At 40.8% G+C, this 25,030-nt stretch overlaps 1 protein-coding gene across 2 annotated transcripts in view; it reads left to right on the forward strand.

Annotated features, from left to right (window-relative positions):
* The first annotated feature begins 2,413 nt into the window (after window positions 1–2,413).
* usp43b (ubiquitin specific peptidase 43b) overlaps window positions 2,414–25,030 on the forward strand; it is a 93,668-nt gene continuing 71,051 nt past the window's right edge. Inside the window, exons 1-2 of one of the 2 annotated variants that reach the window (XM_084744402.1) lie at window positions 2,414–2,530; window positions 22,918–23,064. In XM_084744402.1, coding sequence (XP_084600528.1) covers window positions 2,456–2,530; window positions 22,918–23,064 — 222 coding nt within the window. In that variant the 5' untranslated portion in view covers window positions 2,414–2,455. Of the gene's footprint in view, window positions 2,531–14,314; window positions 15,282–22,917; window positions 23,065–25,030 lie in introns of those variants that run through there. The other variant, XM_084744401.1, reaches the window with a different exon arrangement.

Genomic DNA, 25,030 nt, shown 5'->3' on the forward strand with positions numbered 1-25,030 from the left:
TGCAGGGCAGACGTGGTATGAATCTGTGTGTGGGAACAATAAATCTACTTCTGAATGGATGTGCATAAAGGGAGACAGTGTTTTTTGGTCATGCTTCCTACTCAAAGATTAATGTTACATGCAAGGAGCTTTAAAGACCTTTTGAATTGCAGTTTTGTGCCTTTCATGTTTGGCATAATTCACCCTGCTAAGATGCCACCCTGGAGGTCAGCTGCAGAGTGCGACTGAAGACTCTTTCAGTGAAGGTGTCACAGGTCATTTATGTCTAAGAGAGAATTATGACTATTTTTTCCTCATTTGTCATCATGGCAAAGCTCGGGGTACATGGTCATGAATGTGTCTCCACCCACACAGCTGGGTGGTCTGCCAAGCTGAATGTGACCCCAATAAAGACCTTTGTTCTGAGCGGCTCTGAGCAGCGCCTGCTCTAGCATGAACCTCACTTTTGTTGAAGTGTCAAGGGGCACTGATTCACGACACATTATGCAAAACTCAAAAGATTAAATAGAAGGCCTGTTCGCTACTGAAATGTATCACAGCTGACTTTTATCATATCAAACTAAACAGCTGTCTTTTGTTCTGGAAATGGAAAATTTTCTTTGACTTTTGTGTCATCAGTTTGGATTCATATAAACCACGACACACAATTAAGACCTAAATGTCAGATTTTAAAAACATTATCATGCAGGCCAGTTGATGTAGGCTTTAAGTCTGATGCTAAAATGTCAAATGACCCTCATGCTGTCAGCAATTGCCATTTAGGCCTGTTTAAACTGGATGGAAATCCACTAACATCCTGCAAACAAAAATATGAAAAAAAGTCATATACACATTTATGAGCCAAACTTAACCAGAATTCTGCAAAATCCTGTTTATCCTGTAGACGTCGCGTGAGGCTGTAGCATGGATTCTACTACAGGCCTATACAACTAATACCACATGGACCAGCACTTTTGAATTTTTCTATGGCCCGAAGAGGCTGCCTGAAGATCAGGCAGGCATATGTGTGATAAGATAAATAAAACAAAGATCCACTTCTCTGAGCGACTTTGAGACATCCGAACCCTCAATTGTGTGATGATCTGACCCAGTATGCAACTGGTTATGTAAAGCACCTGTGTTCTGTGATTGTTTGTAAAAGAATAACACCTGGTCCACAAACCTGCCATTCTCAAAGCAAAAAAACATGCAGACCACAGATGTGTTTTATGATGATTCAAGTAAGTCTTCGTTTATGTTGGTGTGGATACTGTTTTATTGTTTCCACCTTTAAGAAATATGGATATGGGCCTGCTATAAGCGCTTCCTATCTGCTTGGGATTGTTGTTGAGGTTTACAGGCTTATTCTCTGTTAGTCTGATGGACACTGTTTACATTCATGGTGGATATGGACCAGATGGTCTCTCCTTGTGCTTTGCATTTCTGTATCGAGCTTTGTAACTTTATAACTTTCTGACTTTTTTGTATGGACTGGCTGCTGTCTGGGATTGATTATAATAATACCATTAAAGAAAAGGTTACGCGCCCTGCTGAAGACCCATGCTTTAGATTTAAAATAATGTAATAATCCTGTGATTCACAGACAGGTGTCTCAAAAGGGAGACACCTTGTATTGTAAATGAAAGCACTGTTTTTGAGATGAAGTCAAACATCATTTCTCTTATTAATATAATAATAATTAAAGCGATAGTTCACTCAAAAATGAAATTTCACTTCAATACGTACTCACCCCTGTGCTGATGTGAGGATGGGTGGAGATCTCCTGTTCACAAAACACTCTTGGAGCTGCAGCCAAATCCAGTACAATTGAAGTGAACGGTGACCAGTTTTAAAAAACAAAAAAATGTCTCCATACTGCTCCTGTGGTGTAATCCAAGTGTCCAAGTGTCCGTAAGCCGCAACATTAAAATTTGACCCAAAAAGACGCCATTTACACCATGTTTTTAGCCTAAATGTCAACTGTAGCCTCTCAGACCTTTTCCACGTGCACACACCTGAAGCAGGTACACAAGCTCGCACCCAAGCAAAGCAAAGAAATGATGTTCCTCAAAGTCATTTTCTTCCTTGTTGAAAGTTTGCGAAGTCAACTGTGCGCATAACAAGTCACTATATCTAAGCAGATGTCTCGCTGTTATCCGAGTCGCTTCCAGGTAGCGTGAAAACACAGGCGTGAAGGTATCGCGAGATCTCGTATACCTCGTGTTGCGCCGCTTGGGCGAGAGCGTATACCCGTTTCAGGTGTGCACGCGGATCAGGTGTGAGAGGCTAGTTGACATTTAGGCTAAAAACAGGGTGTAAATGGCGTCTTTTTAGGTCAGATTTTAATGTCGCGGCTTACAGACACTTGGATTACACAACACGAGCAGCATGGTGACATTTTGTGTGTTTTTGTGTTCTTGTTTTTACATTTTAAAACTGGTCACCGTTCACTTCAATTTTACTGGATTTGGCTGCAATGCTGTTTTCTCCTGAAGCTCCGAAAGTGTTTTGTGAACTGGAGATCTTCACCCATCCTCACATCAGCACAGGGGTGAGTAGATATTGAGGGAAATTTCATTTTTGGGTGAACTATCGCTTTAAACACTTAAGTAGCCTGTACGTCAGTCAGATAAACCTACACTGGCTCCTTCTCAGCTGCTTTGACAGTTATGAAAACTTGCCTCAAAGGCTGATATGACATGATGCTGTCTGACTGGTTTACACTGCATCAGCCCTGCAGCCTCTGAAACGGTCTCTGATGAACTAGACAATGTTTGAAACATCATTTTATATTTTTACAGGAGGTTAGAACAGAGGTGAATCTTATCACCAGCTCAGGAATCTGGCTTCCTGTCTGACTCAGTGGCCAAAGCAGTGAGGCTGGAAAACATGACACTGCAGAACGCCAGTGGAGCTTAATGGCTTTCCTGTCAGCTGAGAGTGAATAAAAGAGGTTGTATTCACTGTAAATCCACAAATGTACACACATTTCTTTATCTTTTCTCCTTTGTTGTCAAATGCAGATGTTGGCTCAATGACCAGGCCAGTAGTTGTGTCTGTGGGCTGCAAGAGGCTCATTATTCTACAGGTGAGGTCATGCAGCTTTCATAAACAAGTTGAGCATAACACAATACAGTTACATAGTTAGTGCATGGAAGCTTGATACTGTAAGTACTTTGTGGAAACCTCTATGACAGTGACTAAGTTTTCTGGGAGGAGTTTGCGTCGTCCTGGCTCCATTGTTGGATTTTCTTCCTTCCTTCCTTGCACATTAGCTAATGTTCAGCCAAGTTGGATTGGGAGCATCATAGCAGCTATCATCATCGGCCAATAAATCTTTTATGGAATGTAAAACCAGGCTTTGGTTGTGCTGCTCAGTGGCTTCTGCACTCTTGTTCTGAAGTCCCTTCAGTGCTGATTCCACTGTGTGTTGAAAGGATCTCTGTCCCATTGGAAAACTTAGAGATCGTGAAGGAGGTCTTCAGGGGAATATTGTCATAATCCAACATAACAAAGACACTTTGTTCAGAACTTTGAACTTTGAACTGTAACTTTGTTACATCAGACAAAAGTCACTGGATCAAGGACTGTGCCTTTGATACAGTTTTAAATGGTAAACACTAAATTATTTAGGGGCTGCTTTACTGCTCTGTATGGAAAGTGGTAAATCCTGCTCTGACACCACCAGCTGACTCAGGTGCAATCAGAGTTGCAACATAACTGTAAATGTCAACAAATAGGGCTTTTTTTCACACAAAGCATTTTGTTACGTCACAGGCAAACAACAGGTGTAAATAATAAAATTAATAATTTATTAATAATTTATTTAGCTGTTTCAGTCTCATGGTATAACTCATACTGGCTCACTGTCACACTGTCATGTCCCTGATGCCAAAAATGAAACATATGTGCGCCATAATGAGATGTATCGATACGCTAGATACAGGCCATCTGAACCAATGCACTTGAATTTTACACATTAAAGTCCGATGCATTGGATGCATGAGTGACACTCCTACTTAATATACAATATTTAATGTCATTATGTCTATTCAGTTTGTGACATACACAAGATTGAATGTGACTGCCTGACATAATGTTGATTGATGAGGTAAGTAATTAGGTTTGTGTTGTGGTGGGTGCCAGTCGTTTGTTGATGTTAGCAGACGTAAGCTAGTTTTGCACACTGTTAGTGCTGTGGAGGGGCAGTGTAAATGTCACATTATTTGGATTTTCCAGGAAAATTTCCTGCACACTCGACACAGACGTCAGTCTACAGGCACTACAGAGAAAGTCGAGAAGGTCTCATTTTTCAGGTTGTTTTACAGTGTGTTCACATTAGGAGTACAATGAGATACACAAAACTGAACCCTCTGCAGCGTCGTCTCCTTGCATGTATGAATGACACAAGGGGAAAAATGATGCAGGACATAACAGACACTATTATAGATTTTATCTTATGGCACTTAATAACATCTGTGACATTTTTACATCGGTTTACCTATAGATACACACAAGTTTATATACCAGCACTTATGTATTAATTTTAAACTTCCATTGGTGCTGCAATTGTTGTGTGATGTCAGACAGCTGCTTCTTCATGAAGTCAGGGTGGATGAATTTTCCCCGAGTGGTGCGCCACTGTACTTTTCCTAATTGGATGCAGGACATTTTTTGAGTTCTAAGTTGTCTGTAATGCAACATGACTATTTAAAAGTTTGGAGTATACCACTTTAAATGTCCAAGGTGATCGAAAAGTGCTGCACATGAAATTTTTACATCATGTTATCATCATCTCTTTGATTTTTTTTCCTTTATTAAATATAGAAGGACAGCAGCTGTACATTGACATCAATTCCTTTGTCCTAACATAACATTGCTGTGCGTATGAAATCAGTAACACAAAACCAGATTTATAAAACATAGTAGTTTGCATTTTGTTGTGCGAGTGACAGTCAGTGTTGTGTTTTTGTAGCTGCAGGAGCAGGTGCACAGTCAGAGCACCAGGTGGGAGTGGGTAGACACTGATTCAGCACAAATATTCACCTGCACAGTTACTTATGAGACAAATTCATCTAAACCAGCCAGAGAGCAGTGTTGTGAACAAAGTGTCCCGCCATGTGTAACAGATGCTCGTGTACTGTGACTGTCCTGGTACTGTCAGTGATGGCATGTTGTGATCATCAGCAGTGTCATCATCATCATCATCATCATCTATTACATATTCATTTGTTGTTGTGTCTCATTTGGCTCGTTTCTCAAAACTCCTCATACAGTCTGCATTACCCACGTCTTGGCCAAAATTCACTCAGACCAACAAAACATTTCATACATTTCCCAAAATTAGTTTATTTAACCAAAATACTGTCGACAATTCTCAATCAGAAAGCAAACATTGCCAGTCGTAACACACTGACCAAAAAAACACTAACAACAGATTACATTATTAAGCATTACTTAAATTATGAACTTTTATCTTGAAGTTGAAGTTTGAATGATTTATCACATAAATCAGTATTTCATCATAGAATAAGAGTAACCTTTATGAACTGTTCTAAAGTGTATGTAACAAGCACATAAAGTAATTTGTTTCAATATCCTTTGTATTTTCTGTATTTCTGCATATCAATTTACTTATCAAAAATAGAAAGTTTAAACAAACAAACAACAAATTCCTGAAATTCCAAGGCTGCAATTATAATGTAAGTACAAAATAACACATCACTTATACTGTACAGTACTGTGTACCACACCATTTTGTCTGTTTGGTAAAAAGACTAATACAAACTACTTCAAGCGGGACATCTGGGTTTTCAGCTGATCTCTGCAATCAGCTGTGTTTTAGTTTTCCAAACACAGATGTTTCTGCTCAGATTTTCCATATATTTAAATGTAGTTAGGGCAGAAATGCACAAACTTTCATCTGTTTCATCTGTCATCTGTTCCAACAGTTTTTGTTAGTGTGTTTGCAATTGAAAAATGTGCTGCAAATACTGCAGTGTTTTGTAGGTGGTGGAGTATGAATGAGAAAAAATAATGGGTTTTGGAAAATGTGGTCTTTGAATGTAAAAGAATTTGGTTCACATAGACTTCTATGTCACTGACAGAGTGAGGAGTTTCAACAATATGACCAGTTATGAGCAATGCATACTGGTAATTCAAAAAAATAACCTGTAAAATAGAGTGGCACGTCAAGTTCACAACTGACCAGTAGAGGGAGCCATAACACAAGTCATTTGAAGTTGCAGCATACATACAGGAGTACTGTCTTTATTTATGATAGACTGTCAGCCTATGTCTGCTCTTAAAACTAAGGTTAGAGTTACAAATGCACATTTTCCTAAATTAGAGTTAAATATTGATCTTCCTGTGCTTCTGTGGAGTTTGCAGTGGCAGTAATGACAACAGCAGGTCCTTTACTTGCAGACTTTCTCATATATTAAAACATCATTAATCAGCAGCTTTCATTCTAGTAGGAGTCTGAATCTGACAGCCTTTTTTGCATTTCATGCTTCACATCTCCTGGTGCTGATTCATGTGATGCCGTGTTCAAAATTACAACAGCTTCCACAAAACCTCATCTATGCACATGCTCATATAAACAGACAGCACCTGTTTTTTTTTTTCTTCTTCATCTTTTGCATCCAAGAATGATGGAAAATTCATGTGCTTGTGGCTGGATCGGGACAGAGGAAGCTTCTTGTTCACGCAGCCCACAGCTTGGGATTGACAGCTGTTGCCACCACCTGAGATAGCAGGAGAATAATGACGAGGGAGGGGAGGAGAGATAAATCCACCAGGGGATTTCAACCCAAAAAAATTAATATTCATGATTAGACCACAGGCCTGTGAGACAGGAATAAAATGCATTTCTGCTGCGGTGCTAAATGTGCACTGGTTTGGTTCCTCACTGCATGTGTGTCTTTAGTCTCCTGCTGTAAGTGATAACAGTTGAGATACAGTGAAAGTAGGACTGGTTGTGGATGAAATAGGGCATGAATAGAAATAGCTCCGTAGCCTGGGCTCCAACAGTCTCTGGAGGCCGGGAGTGCTGTGTCAGTTGCCTCATGTGTGCTGTTAAGCCGATGGCTGTCTATTCTCCGTCCAGGTGCGTGTGTGTGTGTGTTTGCGAGTGTGTGGGAGATCCTGCCCAGGACTTGCAAGCTCCTGGAATCCATGAGAAAGCATAAGGCCTCTGCCAAATGCATTAAGATTAAAGGCATTGACAAGGAATGTGTTATTGCCAGCTCAGATGGGGCCTGCATAATCTGGGACCTGGTGGAAGCCAGAACTCGCCCACTCAACCCCTTCTGTTTCTTTCCTGCTGAATCTAATTCACATCACAGGAATGGTTAAATCAATTTAGCTCTGATGAAGGCGGTCGTCTTGTTAAAACCGTGCAAAACGTTTGTAGAACATCACATTTAGTCAGCGCTGTAAAAAAATACATGAAGCAGTATTGATTTCCTCCTGGGGCGTGCTGTTTCGTCACTCTGCAGAGGCATTTCGTGAGGAGTCAGGTGTTCCTGGATAACACTGATCAGCAGAGGCGGGACCAAGTCCAAGAAGGTCAAAAATCCACCTGCCCAAAGTCAAACGCCAGATTCCCAAAGTTTATATGAAATTGCATCCTGGGGCAGTATGATATTTGAGCTTCCCACCCTAAGAGTGACATCAGAGCAAAACTGCTGCGGTGTGATTATGATGAATAGGACCGTCCCAGGAGCATGCGAATCCATGTGAAGTCATCACATTTGTAAGTCGAGTCTGCCACACCTCTGCTGATCAGCACTGTCTGCTCGCTACGCCTCCCAGATGAAAAACAGGTCACTATTCATGACAGAGACAGAGAGGAAACATCTAACCTTTAATTGTGATGTAGTACACTTAAATTTATGTGATGTGTGTACTGTATGCTCTTGCCTCTGGTCCTATTTTACTGTAGCAAAGCAGGGGTAGCAGGGCAGTGTGACAGTCATAGTGCATTGTTCTTTTAGCTGAGGGAGTGTTTGTTCCCAGAGCAGACGGCATATATGACTCAGGCGACCAGATGGTCTCATCTTTGGGGTTGACATTTCCTTCTTTGCAGAGAAGAGCGTCACAGGCAAATTACCTCTCCATTTATAGGCATAGCATGATTTAACTACAGTGTTAGGCTACTACATGGCAACACTGATCTAATTATGAGTACTGCAGCATTGCAAAAGAAAGAAAAACACCTTGCTGTCTCTTTTGATATTATTATCATAACTCTGAGTTGGTACCAAATTAATGTTCAAAGGGTTGTGCTTTGTATGAGATGTTCCCTCACATCAAAGACAATAAAATATAGGCCACACATGGAGGAAGAAAACATATCTAGTGTATGTCTTTACAATGATGCAGCTCCCTTTTCATAGAACTTTCACTTGATATGGAATTAGCTGTCTCTGTTAGCCACGGAAGAAATCATCTTTGCAAGAGAAATATTAAAAGGTATCTGACCTTGGGAAGGGAAAATGCAAAATTGCTCTAAAAATAACATCAAATAGCAACGGAGGGAGGAGGCCAAAATAAGAAGGAGACAACTGCCAAACCCGAGGTGATTATTGCTGAGCCACGAGCTCTCAAGCATCCACAGCACGACTGTACTGTACATGATAGATGTCAGCAGCTCAGAGGTGCCCCTGGGTCATTATTGCAGAAGTTCAAAAACGTATATGTTTCATCCAGTCTCTTGGAGTAGAGTGATGAAAATACTCCAGTCCGAGGCTTTTTGGTAGTTTCATCACATCTCCCTGCTGCTGTCAATGACTGTGAAAAAAATACCATAGGCAGATTTAAATGGCTTGGGTTTGTCGTGGCTGAGAAGTCATCAAAAATGTGGATTTAAGCAAGAGGGGAGGATCAATTCAAAGATTCAACCCAAGCGAGTTTCCACTGGTTCTTAAAAAGCCTTGAAAAGTCTAATATCCAATAAATTTTATTTTAGGTCTTAAAATGTCTTTAATGCGTAGGTGGCAGATCTTAAAAATTGGATTGGATTTTGAAGTTAACGTTACTTTAAAAAAGTTTTTAAAGTAAAAGTTTTTATTAGGTTTTCATCATTTTCTCCTGTCTCTTTCCCGTCATTACAGTTGTAGGCGCCAGTGTCTTTTGTTGCGATTCTGCCTGGGCAACATCAAATGAAACACTGCACACATAACCAGTGGTGGGTTAGACTTGGAGCCTGGTAAGAACTGCTAGAAAACTGTGTTATATAACTGTGATGCAGACTTGCAGCACAGACAGAGCACTGTGGATGAGCAAGTGAAGGGAGCATGTGAATAATGACAGAAGTGTTGACGTGATATAAACTTTCTATGATGATGAAGCCTGATGTTACTCTACAATTCTGTGAGTTACAGTGCAGACTGGACTCTCTGTTATCAGCGACAAACACAGATCCATGTTATACACGCTCGTCTCTTCTTCATTGTGCTGCTGTAACATCCTGTACATCCTGTAAGTCATTATAATTAGAAATGTTCTCAATGGCTCAGTATCTCAGTATCCCATTATTTTGAGATACTAGGTCATTAATTGAGGTACTAACTCATTATACATTCCACACTATTTACAAACTATTTAGTATGCCATAGAGTGACTGATGACTGAGCTCTAGTGTCCCTATAGTGTTGGCAAATTAGAGAAAAAATTAATAAAATCATTTTTATCCCTTAAGTTAAAGTCATTACAGTATTTCCAGGCACAGTGTGCCCTCAAAAACTGACAGCACTAAAGGCCAAATGCTTTGCCCTTAAAATGATGAAATTCCAAGCCTAGATTCAGTCTCACTTTTAAATGTCTTATTGGGAAAAAAAAAACATATTGACCGTGCTGTAAAAGCTCGCACCTCAGCATCCACCTGCAGGCTCGGACAGGGAGTTTAAATATTTTTTCATCACTCCTCAAATTCTCCACGTAAACATAATCTGCAGGGGGTGATGAGGTCAGAGCCTAGACACCAATCTCTTATTATGTTCTGCTTCTGTAATAAACATTTTAAAATGCGAGGTATCTGACTGAAATAAGCTAAAATAGTTTATGTTAATGTTTGGTTATTTTCTTAAGAACCCTATGATAGAATAATCCTGCTGAATGTGAATAAATTACAGTGCAATCATATTATTTGTGCCTTTGTTGCCAGTATTGATGTGAAATAAGTCTTAAATTGCATTCATAGTGGTCTTAAAAAGTCTTAAATTTAACTTGTTGAAACCTTTAGAAACCCTGCAAAAACAGTTCTTGCCAGACTGGAGCCTGGCATTTTCTTTGGGGTCATTTTTCAGAGTGAGATCATCTTTGTTCATTGCTGGAGGTATCTATTGAAGTCCTCCAGGTCTTGTAGATCATTGCAGTGACTTAAAGCAGGTAAGACTTCCCCATTGGTACAGTCGGTGAGATGCAAACCTTATTTCACAGAGGTTTACTTGAGTCTGCAGTGTTGGTCCACATGAACAGTTGGCATGTCTGGTACACGATGTGTGAGCAAGAAGATTATTGTTTGCCTCCTCCTCGTGGAGGCAGATGACGCTGGGAGAGGAGGCCTTTGGCGAGGCTTTGCTTCTGTGTATACAGGCCTGCAAATTCAGCTCGTAGTATTCTGACAGGCCCTTCTGCTGTGTGCACTCATGGCTGCTTCTTAGCTCTCAGCTTAAAGTATTCCAGAGTTTCTCTTCTCTTGATATCGAGCCTGCTGGTGGGATTATTGCTTCCCAACAACAACAGGTACTCCATACCACACAACCATCAGCACCACTCTGAAGGCAGAGTAGGAGGCTTGCCTCCTGAGCAAACACTTGGCTCCGACTCACTCCTCAGGTTGCATTAGCGGCAAGAAAGAGAGTCGGCCCTAATGCTTTCACTCAAAGCTGTAATAAATCTGCAGTTTTTTAAGTGTTAGTAAGACAGCCCTGTGTGATTAAACATATCTATGTAGTGAGTGAAGGAGATAAGCGGTTCCGCTCTCCTATACTTCATGGCCTAGGAATGATAGTAATAATCCAGGACACTGTAACCTGTGATAAATGCCTTTCAAGGCTTAGCTAATGAATTTCCTCTGTAGGCGGCTGGGGTCACGCACTCATACACGATACGCTCTCTTCTTGCCTTTTTATTCTGAATTGTCAGAGATAAGCACAGTGTACCAGCGATTCCCAACCAGAGGTTCTTGTACTCCAGGGAGTTCTTCTACACTTGCCACAGGGTACGTGGTAAGACTGTGGAGCAGCTCAGCTAATTTGAAAAATATAAATTATGATGTTATTTAAAACAAGAAGAGTTCGCTCAGTGGAGTGCAGGTTCCCGACCAGGCGACAGATGGTGAAGCCCCTACTGCAATGCCACCTCACCTGCCAGATGCAACCAGAGGAGGTTTACAAAGTTCTGCCAACATTAACACGACCTCCACAAACATTGCACCTGAAACAAGATTTCAAAAGGTATTTAGTGGATTCTTGGGCATACTGGATGCAATCACTGGACATGTATGATTCCTGTGACTTCCAATGAGAAACATGCTGTCTTCTCTTAGTGACTATTTTTACGGAGGAATTTTATTCACTGGAATTTTCCACAGGAGAAGAAAAGTGAGAAACAACAGGCGTCAGTGTAACAATACACCAGTCACAAGAAGCTAATTTCTCCCTTTTTGGAAAATTATTTGATTTCACTTAGATTTATTGCCATATTTGCATTGGCAAATAAGAATGAAAAATAAAAAAATAATAAAAATAACAATTGTTGATGGGTTTTGAAGTTTGATGAAGGCAACAGGAAATCCTAATAAACTGGAATCCTAAATGATAGAGAATGAACTATAATCGGTGTGACAATAAACTGTGATAAAATTGCTTTCATTCAGTATTGTAATTATCATAATAACTAGGGCTGAGCCGTCTATCAGTCCACGTAATGACGCTGATTGGCAAGGACTTAGTATAACTGCACACCTGACTGGATTTCAGCTCCTAATAGCTCAAAAGTGATACAGTTTTCTTAATTTATGTATTTAAACTGGCAAAGACCTTGATTTGGCCACCAGTCAAATTAGAGTGGTTGTTTTCACCTAAAAAGGGGCAGAAGCATGACACGGGCACAAAGTACCCAGATGAGTTGCTGTCATCCACATGCCAATTCTGTAGGCATCATTCAACCCCATCAATGACCTTGTTGGTCCAGCATCAACCAAAGTTAGCAACACTCTCCTAGACGCAGTCACAGCAGCTGTGGGTCGGGTTTGTTTTGTGTCAGTGAAAACACTGACATTGGAAAGAACATGATGCCAAATAATTAAGAGTAATGGTTTTGCAATTAGTTATTTCCTGTTTTATTTTAAAATCTTCCCTTATGTGTTTTTTGTTGTCTTTACTTTTCTTTGTCTGTTTCCTGCCTTTTTTATTTCTGATTAGCTCCACCTGCCCCTAATTAACCGTCTGTGTATTTAGTGGGTGTACATTGCCTCTTGTCTGTTCCATGGTTCTCCTCATGTTCCTGTTTTACTTCTGAGTTCCGTTTCAATTATCCATTGTTGTTTTGTGGACACTGAAGTGAATTTATCTTTGATGGACTTGTTTTTACCTCGACTTCCCAGCCACCCTTCTTTATCTTGTATTTCCTTGCCAGTAAGTTTATCTGTGGAAAGCAGTGGTGGAATATAAGATGTACATTTATTTATTGTACAGTACAATTTGAGGTTCCCCACTTCAGTATCTTTCAGAGGGAAACAACTTTTTACTGCACTTTGTTTATTTGACAGTTATGGACTATAAGTTATTTTTACAACATGTTTAGAGATTAAATGGTAGCTCCAAACCATTTTGGCTAATGACCATATACACATAAGCAATATGTTAGTGGCTCCTTGTCGTGTTTTCCACCAAAGAGGCATTTCCACGCAAAGCTTCTCACATGGTTTCATTTAAACAAATGACTGACGTTGACTGAGGAAAAATGACCCAATATTTCACACAAACAAGTAAAATCCAAAAAACTCTTCTCAAAATCCCTCAGATTTATATTGTGATCCTTTAATATACAGCCTCAATTTGAAAAAAGTTGGGATGATGTGTAAAATGTAAATAAAAACGGAATGCAATGATTTCCAAACACTTTTTGACCTATATTCAACAGGATATATAATGTTCAACCTGACAAACGTTCTGACTTTGCATCATGTTCCAAAAGAGTTGGGACAGGGGCAACAAAACACGGGGGATAATGTTGAATGCTCAAAAAACCATGTGTCTGTAACTTTTACGTACGTAAACAGGCTCATCGATAACAGGTGATAGTGTCATGAGGGGCATCCTCAAAATGCTCACTGTGAGGAAAATACCGCATTTCTCAACATACAGTTGCAAGGAATTTAGGGATTTCAGAATCTACAAGAGATAATATCATTAATTGAAACCTTTGCACATAAAGGCCCATTCAGATTATTAATGTTCATCAAAGCCAGCACCTGTGAGGGTATGGGAGTGTGTTAGTGCCCAGGGCCTCATGGGTAACTGTCACATCTGCCCCATTAACGTTGAAAGTTGCATACAGCTTATGAAGCAACATATGCTGCCATCCAAACAGCTTTTTTACAGGGATGTCCTGCTTATTTCAGCTTTTTTGAAACAAAATGAGCGTATATTAGCAAAATTTTATCAACTTGAACTTAACATATCTTGTTGTATTCAGTTGAATACAGTTTGAAAAGTATTTGCAGTTCATTGCGTTCTGTTTTTATTTACATTTTACACAATGTCCCAACTTTTTTTTAAATCAAGGTTGTATACGAGATTTAGACTGTTTGTATCCTACTGATGCATCAAAACATATGTAGCATGTTGCTATTGTTGCTGGTTCAGTGGGAGTTAATTTAAACTCCTGTCCATACAGTTAGGTACAGTGGTTCCCAACTCACAGGTGTGCCCCCCTCTGAAGGGGTCACTATAAGGCTAAATCTGAGGGACCGTGAGACGATTACTGGGGCTCTGTTAGTCACAGGGATCATTTTCCTGCAGAATGAGTAGCCTATTTTTACTTTTGATGCTTAAGTGTGCTGATAATACTTGTGTACAAGTATGGAGTATTGGTACTTTTCCTTAAGCACAGGATCTGAGTACTTTTTTCAGCACTGGTGGCAAGTAAAACACAAACAGTTCTGTGTCAGATTGGTCGTGAGCGCTGACCAGATGAATCCAGGCTGTACACTGCTCTGTTATCTCCCCCCATGTGCAGGAGAGTGGGAGGGGGCAGTCAGCCACACAATCACAAGCCTTTTCCAGGCGAAGTTGAGCGCACTGGGAGGGGAGGAGAGGGGAGGAGAGGGGAGGAGAGCGCTCAGTGCTGCAGCTGGACGGACGGACTGCACGGCGGAGCGGAGCGGAGTGTTGTGCTGTCCGGGCATGACGAGATGTGGCTTGTGACAGCGGTGTCGGACTGATAATGAACGCCTTCAGTAAGTGCTGGGATGGATGAGGAAGGTGGAATAACAGTGTGCCGTTGTGCCTCCTGGCTCCGCGATGGTGTCACCTCTGTGCGCTTTTCCCTCCGCGATCCGGACAGGACAGGGGACACTGGCAGAGAAGTGACACACCGGCGTCGGAATTTACACAATAATCAGTGTGAGGAGAGTCGGCCGAGGGAGTAGAGTCGCTGTCATGGAGAAACAGAGCAGAGTCAAGGAGGAAATGCCGACATCGAAGGAGGAGAAGCGCAAAGAGAAGAAGCCCAAATCCGGGAAGCTTTTCCGAAAGAAATCGCTGAAGTCTGTGGGGAGTTTTATGAACAGAATCATCAAAACTTTGGGCACTTTCACCCACTTTGGAGACGCTGACGCGCATGACGCGGAGGACGACGATGGTGGGTTTCGGAATGGCGCACCTTGCACCCTGAGCGCGAGCTCGGGGATCATCATCAAAGAGGACGTACAGGTGGCGTGGGAGCGCGTGGTGAAAAACACTTCGAGCACGTCTTCCTCTCTGTGCACCGGCAGAGAAAAACTCCAGAACCAGTTCGGAGACAGGATCCCAGGGGTGCTGGGGCTGAAAAACCACGGGAACACCTGCTTCATGAACGCCGTGGTCCAGTGTCTGAGCAACACCGACCTGCTGGCAGAGTACCTGGGGCTGGAGCGCTACAAGCTGGACCTGTGTCACACCAGGATAAACGGGCTGGTGAGGAGCGATGAGACGCGGCTTGCCAAGGGAGAAGTCACGGAGCAGTTGGCATCACTTGTCAGGGCTCTGTGGACTCTGGAGTACACCCCACAGCTGTCTGTGGACTTCAAGGTACTTCAAAGTACTGCACATCAGCCAAAAACACATGCCACAGGTGGACGTGAACTCAGCACAGCACATATAGTTCAGGCATGACCCCACACAAACTGCAACAGAAACTCTTTCAACTCTTCCATAAATATGTCATTTATTACATATAAGACTTAAGAAATCCAAGTGAGGGAAAGTCCTGAAAAATACTGAAATCAATGATGCCACAATTTCCCCTTATTGCACATTAGAAAAAATATTTATGCAAGTCTGCTTGTCTGATGTCCACACAAAGTGTTCAGTGCTGTCCACACTCAACCAGAATCTGTGTCTTACATTAATGGAGTTGGATACAGTACAGTGAATGTGCAAAAAGGGAATTTTTAACCCTTAGATGAAAATTAAAACAAGTTTTACTTAAAAGTATACATGTTTATGTTCATCATTGCCAACATTTATGTTGATTGTGTAACATAAAATTGATATTTTAAGTTTTAAATTCATTAATCACTGCCAGTATGAACATTTATATAGAGTAGTGCCAATTTATGTTTCCTTGCAGACAAATATACTTTATAATGACATTGGTTTAAATTATTATTTTAGGAAGCAAAAAAGTGTTACATGTGTATGGTACGAAACACTTTTAAACCACCACTTGGATCTCTTAGAAGTTTTTGCATGTTATAGAGGAGAGTTTTTTTAGTTATAAACATCTTATCAGATTTTCTGTTGTAATTTGTGTGAGGTTCACCCCCTTTTTTCTCAGAAAATGCCTGAACTTAAAAAAAAAAAAAAAAGGCATTTTTGTTTGGATCATATTTAGCCGATTTCCCTTCATACAATTCCTTGCGAGTTTTGTGTTGATTTGACCCACACGTTTGGGTAAAATGCCTGGGCTGACAGCACAGAGTAGGTTCAGGGATGAAAAGTACTGCTACTATTAAAAAGCTGAGGGCCGTCTCACAGTTTCAGTGGTTATCATTAACTAAACACAGACTCTTACATTATTAGTGCCTTGGCACCTTAAGTGTAGAGTAAACTTACTGTTTAGTCAAACATAATCACATGTTGTGCACACAATGTGCCATAAACACCACTGAGATGTGAGTTACCTGAATGTTCAGACAAAAGACGGGTGTCAGAAGTCTAACATCATTTGCTGTGACTGCCAGTAGTACAGAAACTGTTCTCTTCCCACATGCACTAACAAGCGCACAGTGCGTTGCCCTGTGACTTCAGTGTTTTCCTTGCAGGTGATAATGAAGCTGCTGTTCTGTGTCACTGCAGTCTGAGGGCATAGGGTCAGCAGGTCCCTGACTCAGGTGCAGGGCTGGATTATTTTCAACAGAATACCCTATATAACAACACTAAAACTTCATCAGGGTTCCACATTAACCATGATCCAATGGCACATGGCCACAAAAAGTGACTCTGTGGCCAGAAAATATCCCATGTGGGTGGCCTCCTGTGACCACTGAGGTTGTATCTTCATCAATACAACCTCACAGCCACACAAACGTCCTGATTTCATTGTAAGTTTACATTTGGGCCACCAAAAATCTACTCTGGCCACGAAATTTTGCAGTTGGTTGCCCCTGGGACCAGTGTTTACAAATATAGCGTCTATTGGGTTTTGGCGATGTCTACCAAATTCGAATATGATGATGTCAGAGAACAGAGAAACATCGTACAACAACTCTGAGGGGACACTCTACCTCAAACTAAGAAGAAGGCCCTTAAATCACAATGTTATAATGCTAGACGGCTCAGTAATTAATGACGGACCATGGCATCGGTAACTGGCCCAACCCAAGCGTCTACCCTGTTTATTGATCAGTCCACACTGCTGCCATTGTTTTGTGAACAAACCCAGTAGGTGTGTGATGACTTTAAGTTAATCATCACTTTCTGGTTGCAGCACAAACTAGATAGCGTTTTACTTCCTGTCACAGCACAGCGAGTGAAGCAAGGTGCAGGTTACTGCTCAACTGTACATTACAGCGTTTGTTTACATGTGTTCCTCTTGGGATGCAAAGTATGGAGATCATTTATTGTAACACTTTCTTAAGAAATTTCCTTCCCTGAGGACCTGGGGCTGTGACAGAGCCCTATCAGGAGACCCTCAGGCTTTCCTACTGTGCCCACGCTGAAGATAGAGAGGGAGAAGGGGGGCAACCGTACTTTATCTGCTTGCAGCTCTTTGCTCTGGATTTCTCTGAGCCATAGTTCAAGGCAAGACGTAGATAATATGGAGCAGCGAACAAAGAAACTCCACAACGGATCTATTCTTGGAAATGCTAATTACTCTGTAAGAAAAGGGTATGAGTATGGCTACTAGAATATCCTGACCCTACTGTATAGGCACGTCTTTGCTCACATTGTAAAATATTGTAATGAGGAAACCAGAAGTTTACCTAAAAGCCAACTTGCTGCATATGAAATGCAGCGTTGGCAGTCCGGATCAATTTTCACATTGATTCTTTCTTTCTTTTTTGCTCTCCCATCTGTTGTGTTCTCTGAAAAACTCCCCTCTCCCTGTCAACCAAAATCCTTACTGCCAATAATTACCCCAATTCCACACTTTCATTCCCCTCGCGTCTCATGGGACTCGGATATCAGACATTTTCAGGACAACAATCAGAGGGAGCAGCATGCAGACATCTTGCCAAGATTAAAAGAAAAACACTAAACACTCGCTCTTTATGTGATGGGATGTTTCCTGTGTCGAAACACACAGACACACACACTGCTGTGCCTCTTGGCTGTGGTTTGTGACCGTAGGAGGTCCAGAGTTCATGCAGCTTAGGCCTTCTGAAATTGCCTGTTGAGTAATACCGCAGCTGCCTGGAGGGAGGCATTATAAAATAATCAGATAGCTCCAAGGCTTGTGTCTGAGAAGCAAAATTAGCTCCCAGTTGCGGGAACTCCAGACAGCACAAACCACTTACAAAGAATCCTCCAAAAAGCATTGGTCTTCAATTAAATGCTCACTTGATCTATTGTTTTTAGAGGCTGATTATCAGTTGTTGCATACCTCTGAAACCCAGGTGTTTTGTCAGGACGTTGGAAAAGTTCAGCTAAAGCAGCCAGATTAAAAGGACTATCTATAGTACCCATCTTCACATCACAGGGATTTTGATAAGAAATGATAAAAGAGCAAGTGTTGAAAGGGATCTCTTTTTTTGACGATTATCCGTTCAGCAGGAAGTACACTGTGCTGCACTTTTTATTTTAAATGAATAATTCTGTTCATGCACACCTCCTCTGTAAATGTAGAATCATCCTCGTTTGATCAAAAGTTCTTGAAAGTTAATGAATCAGCAGTGGCCTCCTCACAGGTCACTTGGCTGCAGAGTCCCAGCCGGCAGAAAAAACAAAACAACAAAGTCCTGCAGAACACCTGGCACTCGGCCACATTCCAGTACCACCTGGCTTGTAGGACAGGAGAGGTGGAAGGAGGGAGGCAGCTTTTATAAATGTTCACTTATACAAGATTACGTATCGTCCGTGCTGCTTTTGGATATTTTACATTGCCAGCGCGTCCTGAGCTCTCACTTTCACAGATGCGCCCCAGACGCTGCAGTTGAAGGAGTTAAGTTTCTTCAACCTGGGAGCAGATGTGTGCTTTTGATCTGGACACTTCTTGTGCGTTTTCTGCCTCCCCCCCTGGCATGATGGTGTGTTTGCACAGAGAGGCCTGGACAGGGACGAAGCCTGAAACTCAAACAGTTACTCAACAGCCAATTTATTGGTTTCCATAACATGAGAGGCCTGAGAAAGAAGGGAGTTAGGGTGAGCAGGCATGATGACTGAGCAGGAATGTCCTCCTCCCTACTGTCTGTACTGATGAGCCTGTTTTGGAGGCTAAATGTGATGACAGTGGGTCTTGCTCACAGGTGTGTGTCAATATTTGCCATCTCTGTGCTGATCTTTAATGATTATCTTTAATGTATAGTAGAGCAGTGATTCCTAACCAGGGCTACCTGTACCCACAATTAAATCCCACAATGCCTTGTGAAGCAACTGACTTGTGTCCTGCAGAAAATGAATAGGGGTGAACTTGAGCAAGCTTGGTACCTCAGTCAACTTTCTCCTTTTCTGTTTCCAGTACTTACATCTGTTGTGAGTTAGGCTCATCTATGCTAACTTTTGAACATAGTGGGACTCAGGCAGGGTCAATTGCGGAGCTAACTTTAAGCTAAAAACTAACACTGCCACTGGAGCTGATTGTGGCAATTCGATAGGCTTGTGATTCTGCCAGAAGCGCCACAGCATGTTTCAGAAGCTGGTCTGCACCCCTTCAAATACCCACCTAGCTTATTTTGGATGGAAGCTGCATCAAGCTGCACAGAACAGGAAGTCAGGAACGACATAGTGCATCCAGTCAGTTTTCATAATAAAACACATGAAGGTTCCTGATCATAAAAACAGACAAGAAAATAAACCATTTAGTTACATAGCCTTACCTAGATGCACAAAAATCAAGGAAAAATAACCAAATCAACTAAATCAGACAAACACTCTAAAAAGCATGAAGCAGTGTAGGAAGACACAACAAAATTGCAATGTCATAAAGTCTGACCAGATGTAATTAAGACGCTGGTTGTTAAATGTAACAGATCAGAACAACAGTTGAAATAGTTAGATTAAAACTAATGGGAAATATTTCATGTTAGCTTAAAGTAAAACTAATGTAAATGATTAAAACAGATGACTAAACCTGAACACTAGAGGACAGATGGGAGTATTTTCTTAATTTGTTTTTACCTTTTAGTTAGATGATAATAGACATTACAAACTGGCCAGTGGCCATTATGACACAGAGAGCAATAAAAAAAAATAACAGCTTTTTTCCACAACCTCAATTATATCACTGAGACAATTGCCACCTTCCGAAGGCTGATGGTAATTACTGTTATTACTCTGCTGCACAACAGCTTTAGGCCAGTGTGTGACCAAGGTTCTCATTTTTAATGTCGGAGCATTTCTGCAAAGCAACCCTGAATGTTTAAAGACCAGTCGTTTTCAGAAAGATCTACTGTGCAAGTATAATAAAGTTCAGTCATGTTACATCTACAGTTTAGGTGGATGTAGTTTAACAGAATATAAACTATCCACAGCATTCGCAGAATACATGTGTATTTTTAAGGTTGTGATTGTGAATATTGTATTCTAAGATTCAGAAGTATCAATACTTTTTCAGTATCACATTAAAAATGATCTAATATATCCAGTAACTATAGTATTGAATGTACCTGTGTTGCTGTGGTAGTAAAGGGACAGCAAGTATCTTTTTTTTTTGTTTTGTTTTGTTTTGTTTTTATAGGAGTATTGTATTGAAGTTTAAAATTCTGTTATTGTGACAACTGCCAAGAATCATAAATGTGTCATCAATAAGAGCAAAAAGAAAAGTGAAAATATTAGTGCAAGCATTTTGTTTAGAAAAATGTCTCACTCTTGATGTAATAAAAACGTTGCTCAACAGAGACACACAGCTAAAACAGCAGCTCTGTATTTGTTAACCTTTTTGTATTTTGTGTTCGACTTATTTTAACGTATTTTAAGGATCCACTTGTGTCGGACGACAACTCTCGTCACTTTTTGACTTTGAGGTCTCTGAAGCCAAGGAACTTTCACTTTCACTTTCAAGACAAGATCAGAAGAGAAGATTAGAGGACTTTATTGCTCTGCCAAGACTCCACCCGCAGTTTTTTTTTTTTCCCCTCTGTTTATAAATTTTTATGATCAATTTTTGCACTTGTCAGTAACCACGTCTCAGTACCTACTTTGAAGATGCAGACCTGACTCTACTTCCAATGAGTTAATACTCCGATCACACTGAACGGATCTCTTTTTTTAATCTTTTGAGTTTTTTTCTGGTGTGGTCTGTTTATGTTGTGTGGGACTGAGCTGCTGCACTGGAAAAATACTCAGCTCCATGCTTTCTGTGCTGCTTGTCAAAGGAGAAGTGTTTTAATTCAGTGTATCTGCCCGTCTTTGAGAACTGAACTCGCATCTCTTCAGTGACAAGCCTCTAACTACATCATCAGACATCCTACATCACGTTATGCTGTAATAACTATGAGAGGCATATCACATATTAGTGGATTATGAAGCGATGATTACAGTCTGCCGTTCCCTCTGCTATAATCTCTCATCACTGCTTTTGCTTCTTCAGGCTGCCAGCTGCGGTTCATGCAGCTAATTCCTGCCTAATTGAGTTTGGTGCCATTCACATCAGAAGTCACATTATACTGTGTGAGCTTAAGTAGTCTTCAACCTACTTTTAAGAGGAATGTCATTCACCTCTTTTTTAATGTCAGAAATCTTGAAATTTAGTTTCTTGAGAAGAATGGTTGGGGGCAAGGCCATACTTTTAGACCGTGAAAATGTCTTAGACAAAGGCATATTTTGCAAATCCCAAAATCTGATAGGACTCTGCTTCAGCTAAAGCGTGGGCCAGGTGGAGGGGAGGGAGGCGTGAGGAGCGTTAGTGCAAATTTGCAAATCGCAGATTCCTCTGATCAGCGTTCTGTGGAGAAGGCAGTGGCAGGGCTGCCCAACGAACGCACCCCAGCTGTCAAAACCAGTAAACGAGTAGTGCTTGAGATCCACGTGTTTTTGTGAGGGAATTCTTGAGAAAGGATATCTTAACAGGGCAATTTAATTTGCCTTCCTCAGGTAGCCTCTATGGCTTTAATTCTAACAGGCTGTCAGATTATAAAAGCTAATTAAACCACTGTTTTTATTTTTCAGTCGAGTCAAGTTTGGGATTATTTGGATAGGATAAACATATTCATGGGTTCCAGCAGGTTTCTCTCTGAAGTGGCTGCATCATTATAACTTGAAGGAGAAATCGGTAATATATTTACTGTAATAAATAAATGTCCATGATATGTCATTAGAGATTAAAGAAAAATCCTGAAAGTTGAAATACTCGCTTCTCTGACAACAACAATACAGCCATGGTGTCCTCTGAAATTTCTATTCTAGTCTATAACTTGTGTTGTTGTTTGCCTGTTTCATGTTAATTAGAGTTCAAATTAAATCCAAATATTTGCTGAATGAGTTGGTGTATCTTTATGAGTCGTTAGAAATCCTTTTGGAAGGAGTCGATGTTTATGGTTAAATTGTGCGATATGTTAATGGAGTTTGTGAGGCAGTGAGACAGGCAGCTACTGAACTCAAACTCCAGAGTGTGTATTTTCAAAGCAGTGGGCTTTGAAAGGATATCGGGCTTATCTTTCACAGAATTATAAACAGCTGATAAACTTACAGCGTAGGGCTCGTCCACGCCATTTTACAGTGTTGCACTGGTCTTGTGCTCCTGCTGTGTTGCTGCAGCCTGCCTGAGCTTCCTGAGTCTGGGGAGGAGGGTGCAGGGGAAACAGCTCACTTCAACACTAGACAGTATATTAAATAGGATTTCAACCTATTTAATATACCATCTATGACTCCAGCTCGACTACAACTATTTTGACTGCAGTACTAACTTTTATATATTCAATTGTTACATATTATTCCTTTAACATCAGTACGATTACAAGACTGAACCATTTTCCTTTCCTGAAATACACCTGATCAACCAATCTGTAATAATGATGTAGCCGCAGAAAAATTCCACCTTCATCAAGTGTGCTTTTCCCCTCTGCAGACTATAGTGTCCAAGTATGGATCACAGTTTCGTGGTAATTCCCAACATGACGCCCTGGAGTTCCTCCTGTGGCTGCTGGACCGCGTCCATGAAGACGTCAATCTGGCCTCCCACAACAACAACAACAAGACCAAAGCTCCCGGAAAGGTAAGAATGAAGCGGGCTGTTAGTTCATGCAGCGACAGTCGACATGATAATTCTCGCTCTCACTAAGAAAAGCTCCTTCCCTCAGTAACATTTAATAATACAGGTTCAAACTGCATGCTTAACTGATGCATAGCTAATACATGCCTCATTATGATTAAATACATGAATGCATTATATATGAAGAACGCCTGTGGCTTGATGTATAGTGAAAACATTATTAGTTCATGCGATTATATGATATCTAATGAGTCATCATTTTTTCAATGTTGGACACATTAATGAGCATATTTTGTCACTTTTTCCTGCTGTTGTCACATTCATATTCATATGAATATCATAGCATATTCACAAGGCCAAATGTTCTGGCATGAACCAAGACGATATGCATCGCATGCAGTAATGTAGTGTATGATATGGACAAAATCAACACATTTTTTACCAAAACACTGCATTATTCATCAAGGTATTTGGTGACTTTTGGTGCTTTCACAAAATATTAAAGGAGATTAATTATAGTTTTTCTTATATTTTGTCATAATGTTTTAGACTGCCCTGAATGCAATGTTTTTCTACTCAACTCGACACGTTCAGCTGACGCTGGCACATTGCGTATTTCTTTGTGTGGTCATCCGCTCCAGACACAGCACAGCATTCACGGCACACCCACCCTCACTCCTCAGTCCACCGGTATGCTTAGGGCTATATTTATGCTCAGTGTATCTCTCAGAAAGTACTTTTTCAGTTGTGAAAGAGTTTGTTTTCTTTCGATGTTCCCTGGCTGCTCAACTTTTGATGATTTTTGGAGTTTCTGATGAACAGGTGTCTTTACTTGTTCATGAACTAATTTCTATTGCTAGTGCTCCCCTGGTGCTTTGAGTTCCGGGCAGAGTCAGCAGCATGGAGCTAACTTGCGGTCAGCGGCTAAAGCAGCTAACTGCTAACAACAAAGAATCCTTTGTCCATCAGGAAACTCCATAAATCACCAAAGGTTGAGACAGAGAAGTCAGAGGACATCTGAGAGAACACTAGAAAATATTTCATCCATAAAATATGATCCAGTATCACCAAAATCATGAATAAATTTATAAAGTTGTGTGCTTGTGTATAGTAATCAGTCCCCAGAAACACTCTGCTCCAGCTGCCTTGTTTTCCAGCCTTATCCTTGTCTCACTTATGGTGAGACATACAGAAAATTAATCAAATTCAGAGCCCCATACTGCTACCTTCCATGCTAAGATGGTGCTCAGAAACTCTGGCTGTTGTAGTTCTTGCTTAGCCTCAGCAGGTTTCCACGAAGTTGGCCAATCAGAGGAAAGTGGGCTTTTGGGGAGGGGGGTCCTTAGAGAGGCAGGAGCTAAAACGGCTTGTGAATGACGTGGCTGTGAATCGAGGAGCTGCTGTTTTTGAACTGTGAATTATGCAAATGTACTCTAATCCCAGTTTAAAAGAATAGAACTGAAAAGTGGCATCATAGGTGTCCTTTAACACAATGAGAATTTTGATAAATAATAATCCATAGTGTGGATATAAAGGCAAATATTAGAACAGTTGGAAGAGTCTGGTAAGTCCAGAAAATTACACATATCGCATTACTGTAATGTAGTCTTTAAAACCAGGAAAAGACAACTTTTTATCGTGTCATATCACGATATAACTATCTAAAACGTAAGTCGATATTTAGTCTTGTATCACAGTATAGATGTAATATCAGTATGTTGCCCAGCTGTAGTTCTGTATCACACAACATGCTCAGTACACACTGGCAAATGTTTTCAGATGTCTTTCCTCCAGCATTTCACAATATTACTAATGTCTCTGTTTGTGTTGTTTACTATCAAGCTTGCAAGTCTAATCTCACTGATTAGGATGTCCAGAAGCTTTTTTGTAATAAGTGATCAGACAGCTTCATCATAGTTAACTCTTCCGAGGTTACCTGCAGCTCTCAAAATTCGTTCTGCAGTGCAGT

Source organism: Lutjanus erythropterus, chromosome 19 (genome assembly GCF_056507025.1).
Source record: "Lutjanus erythropterus isolate fLutEry1 chromosome 19, fLutEry1.hap2, whole genome shotgun sequence".
In the NCBI taxonomy this organism is placed as follows: Eukaryota; Metazoa; Chordata; class Actinopteri; order Lutjaniformes; family Lutjanidae; genus Lutjanus; species Lutjanus erythropterus.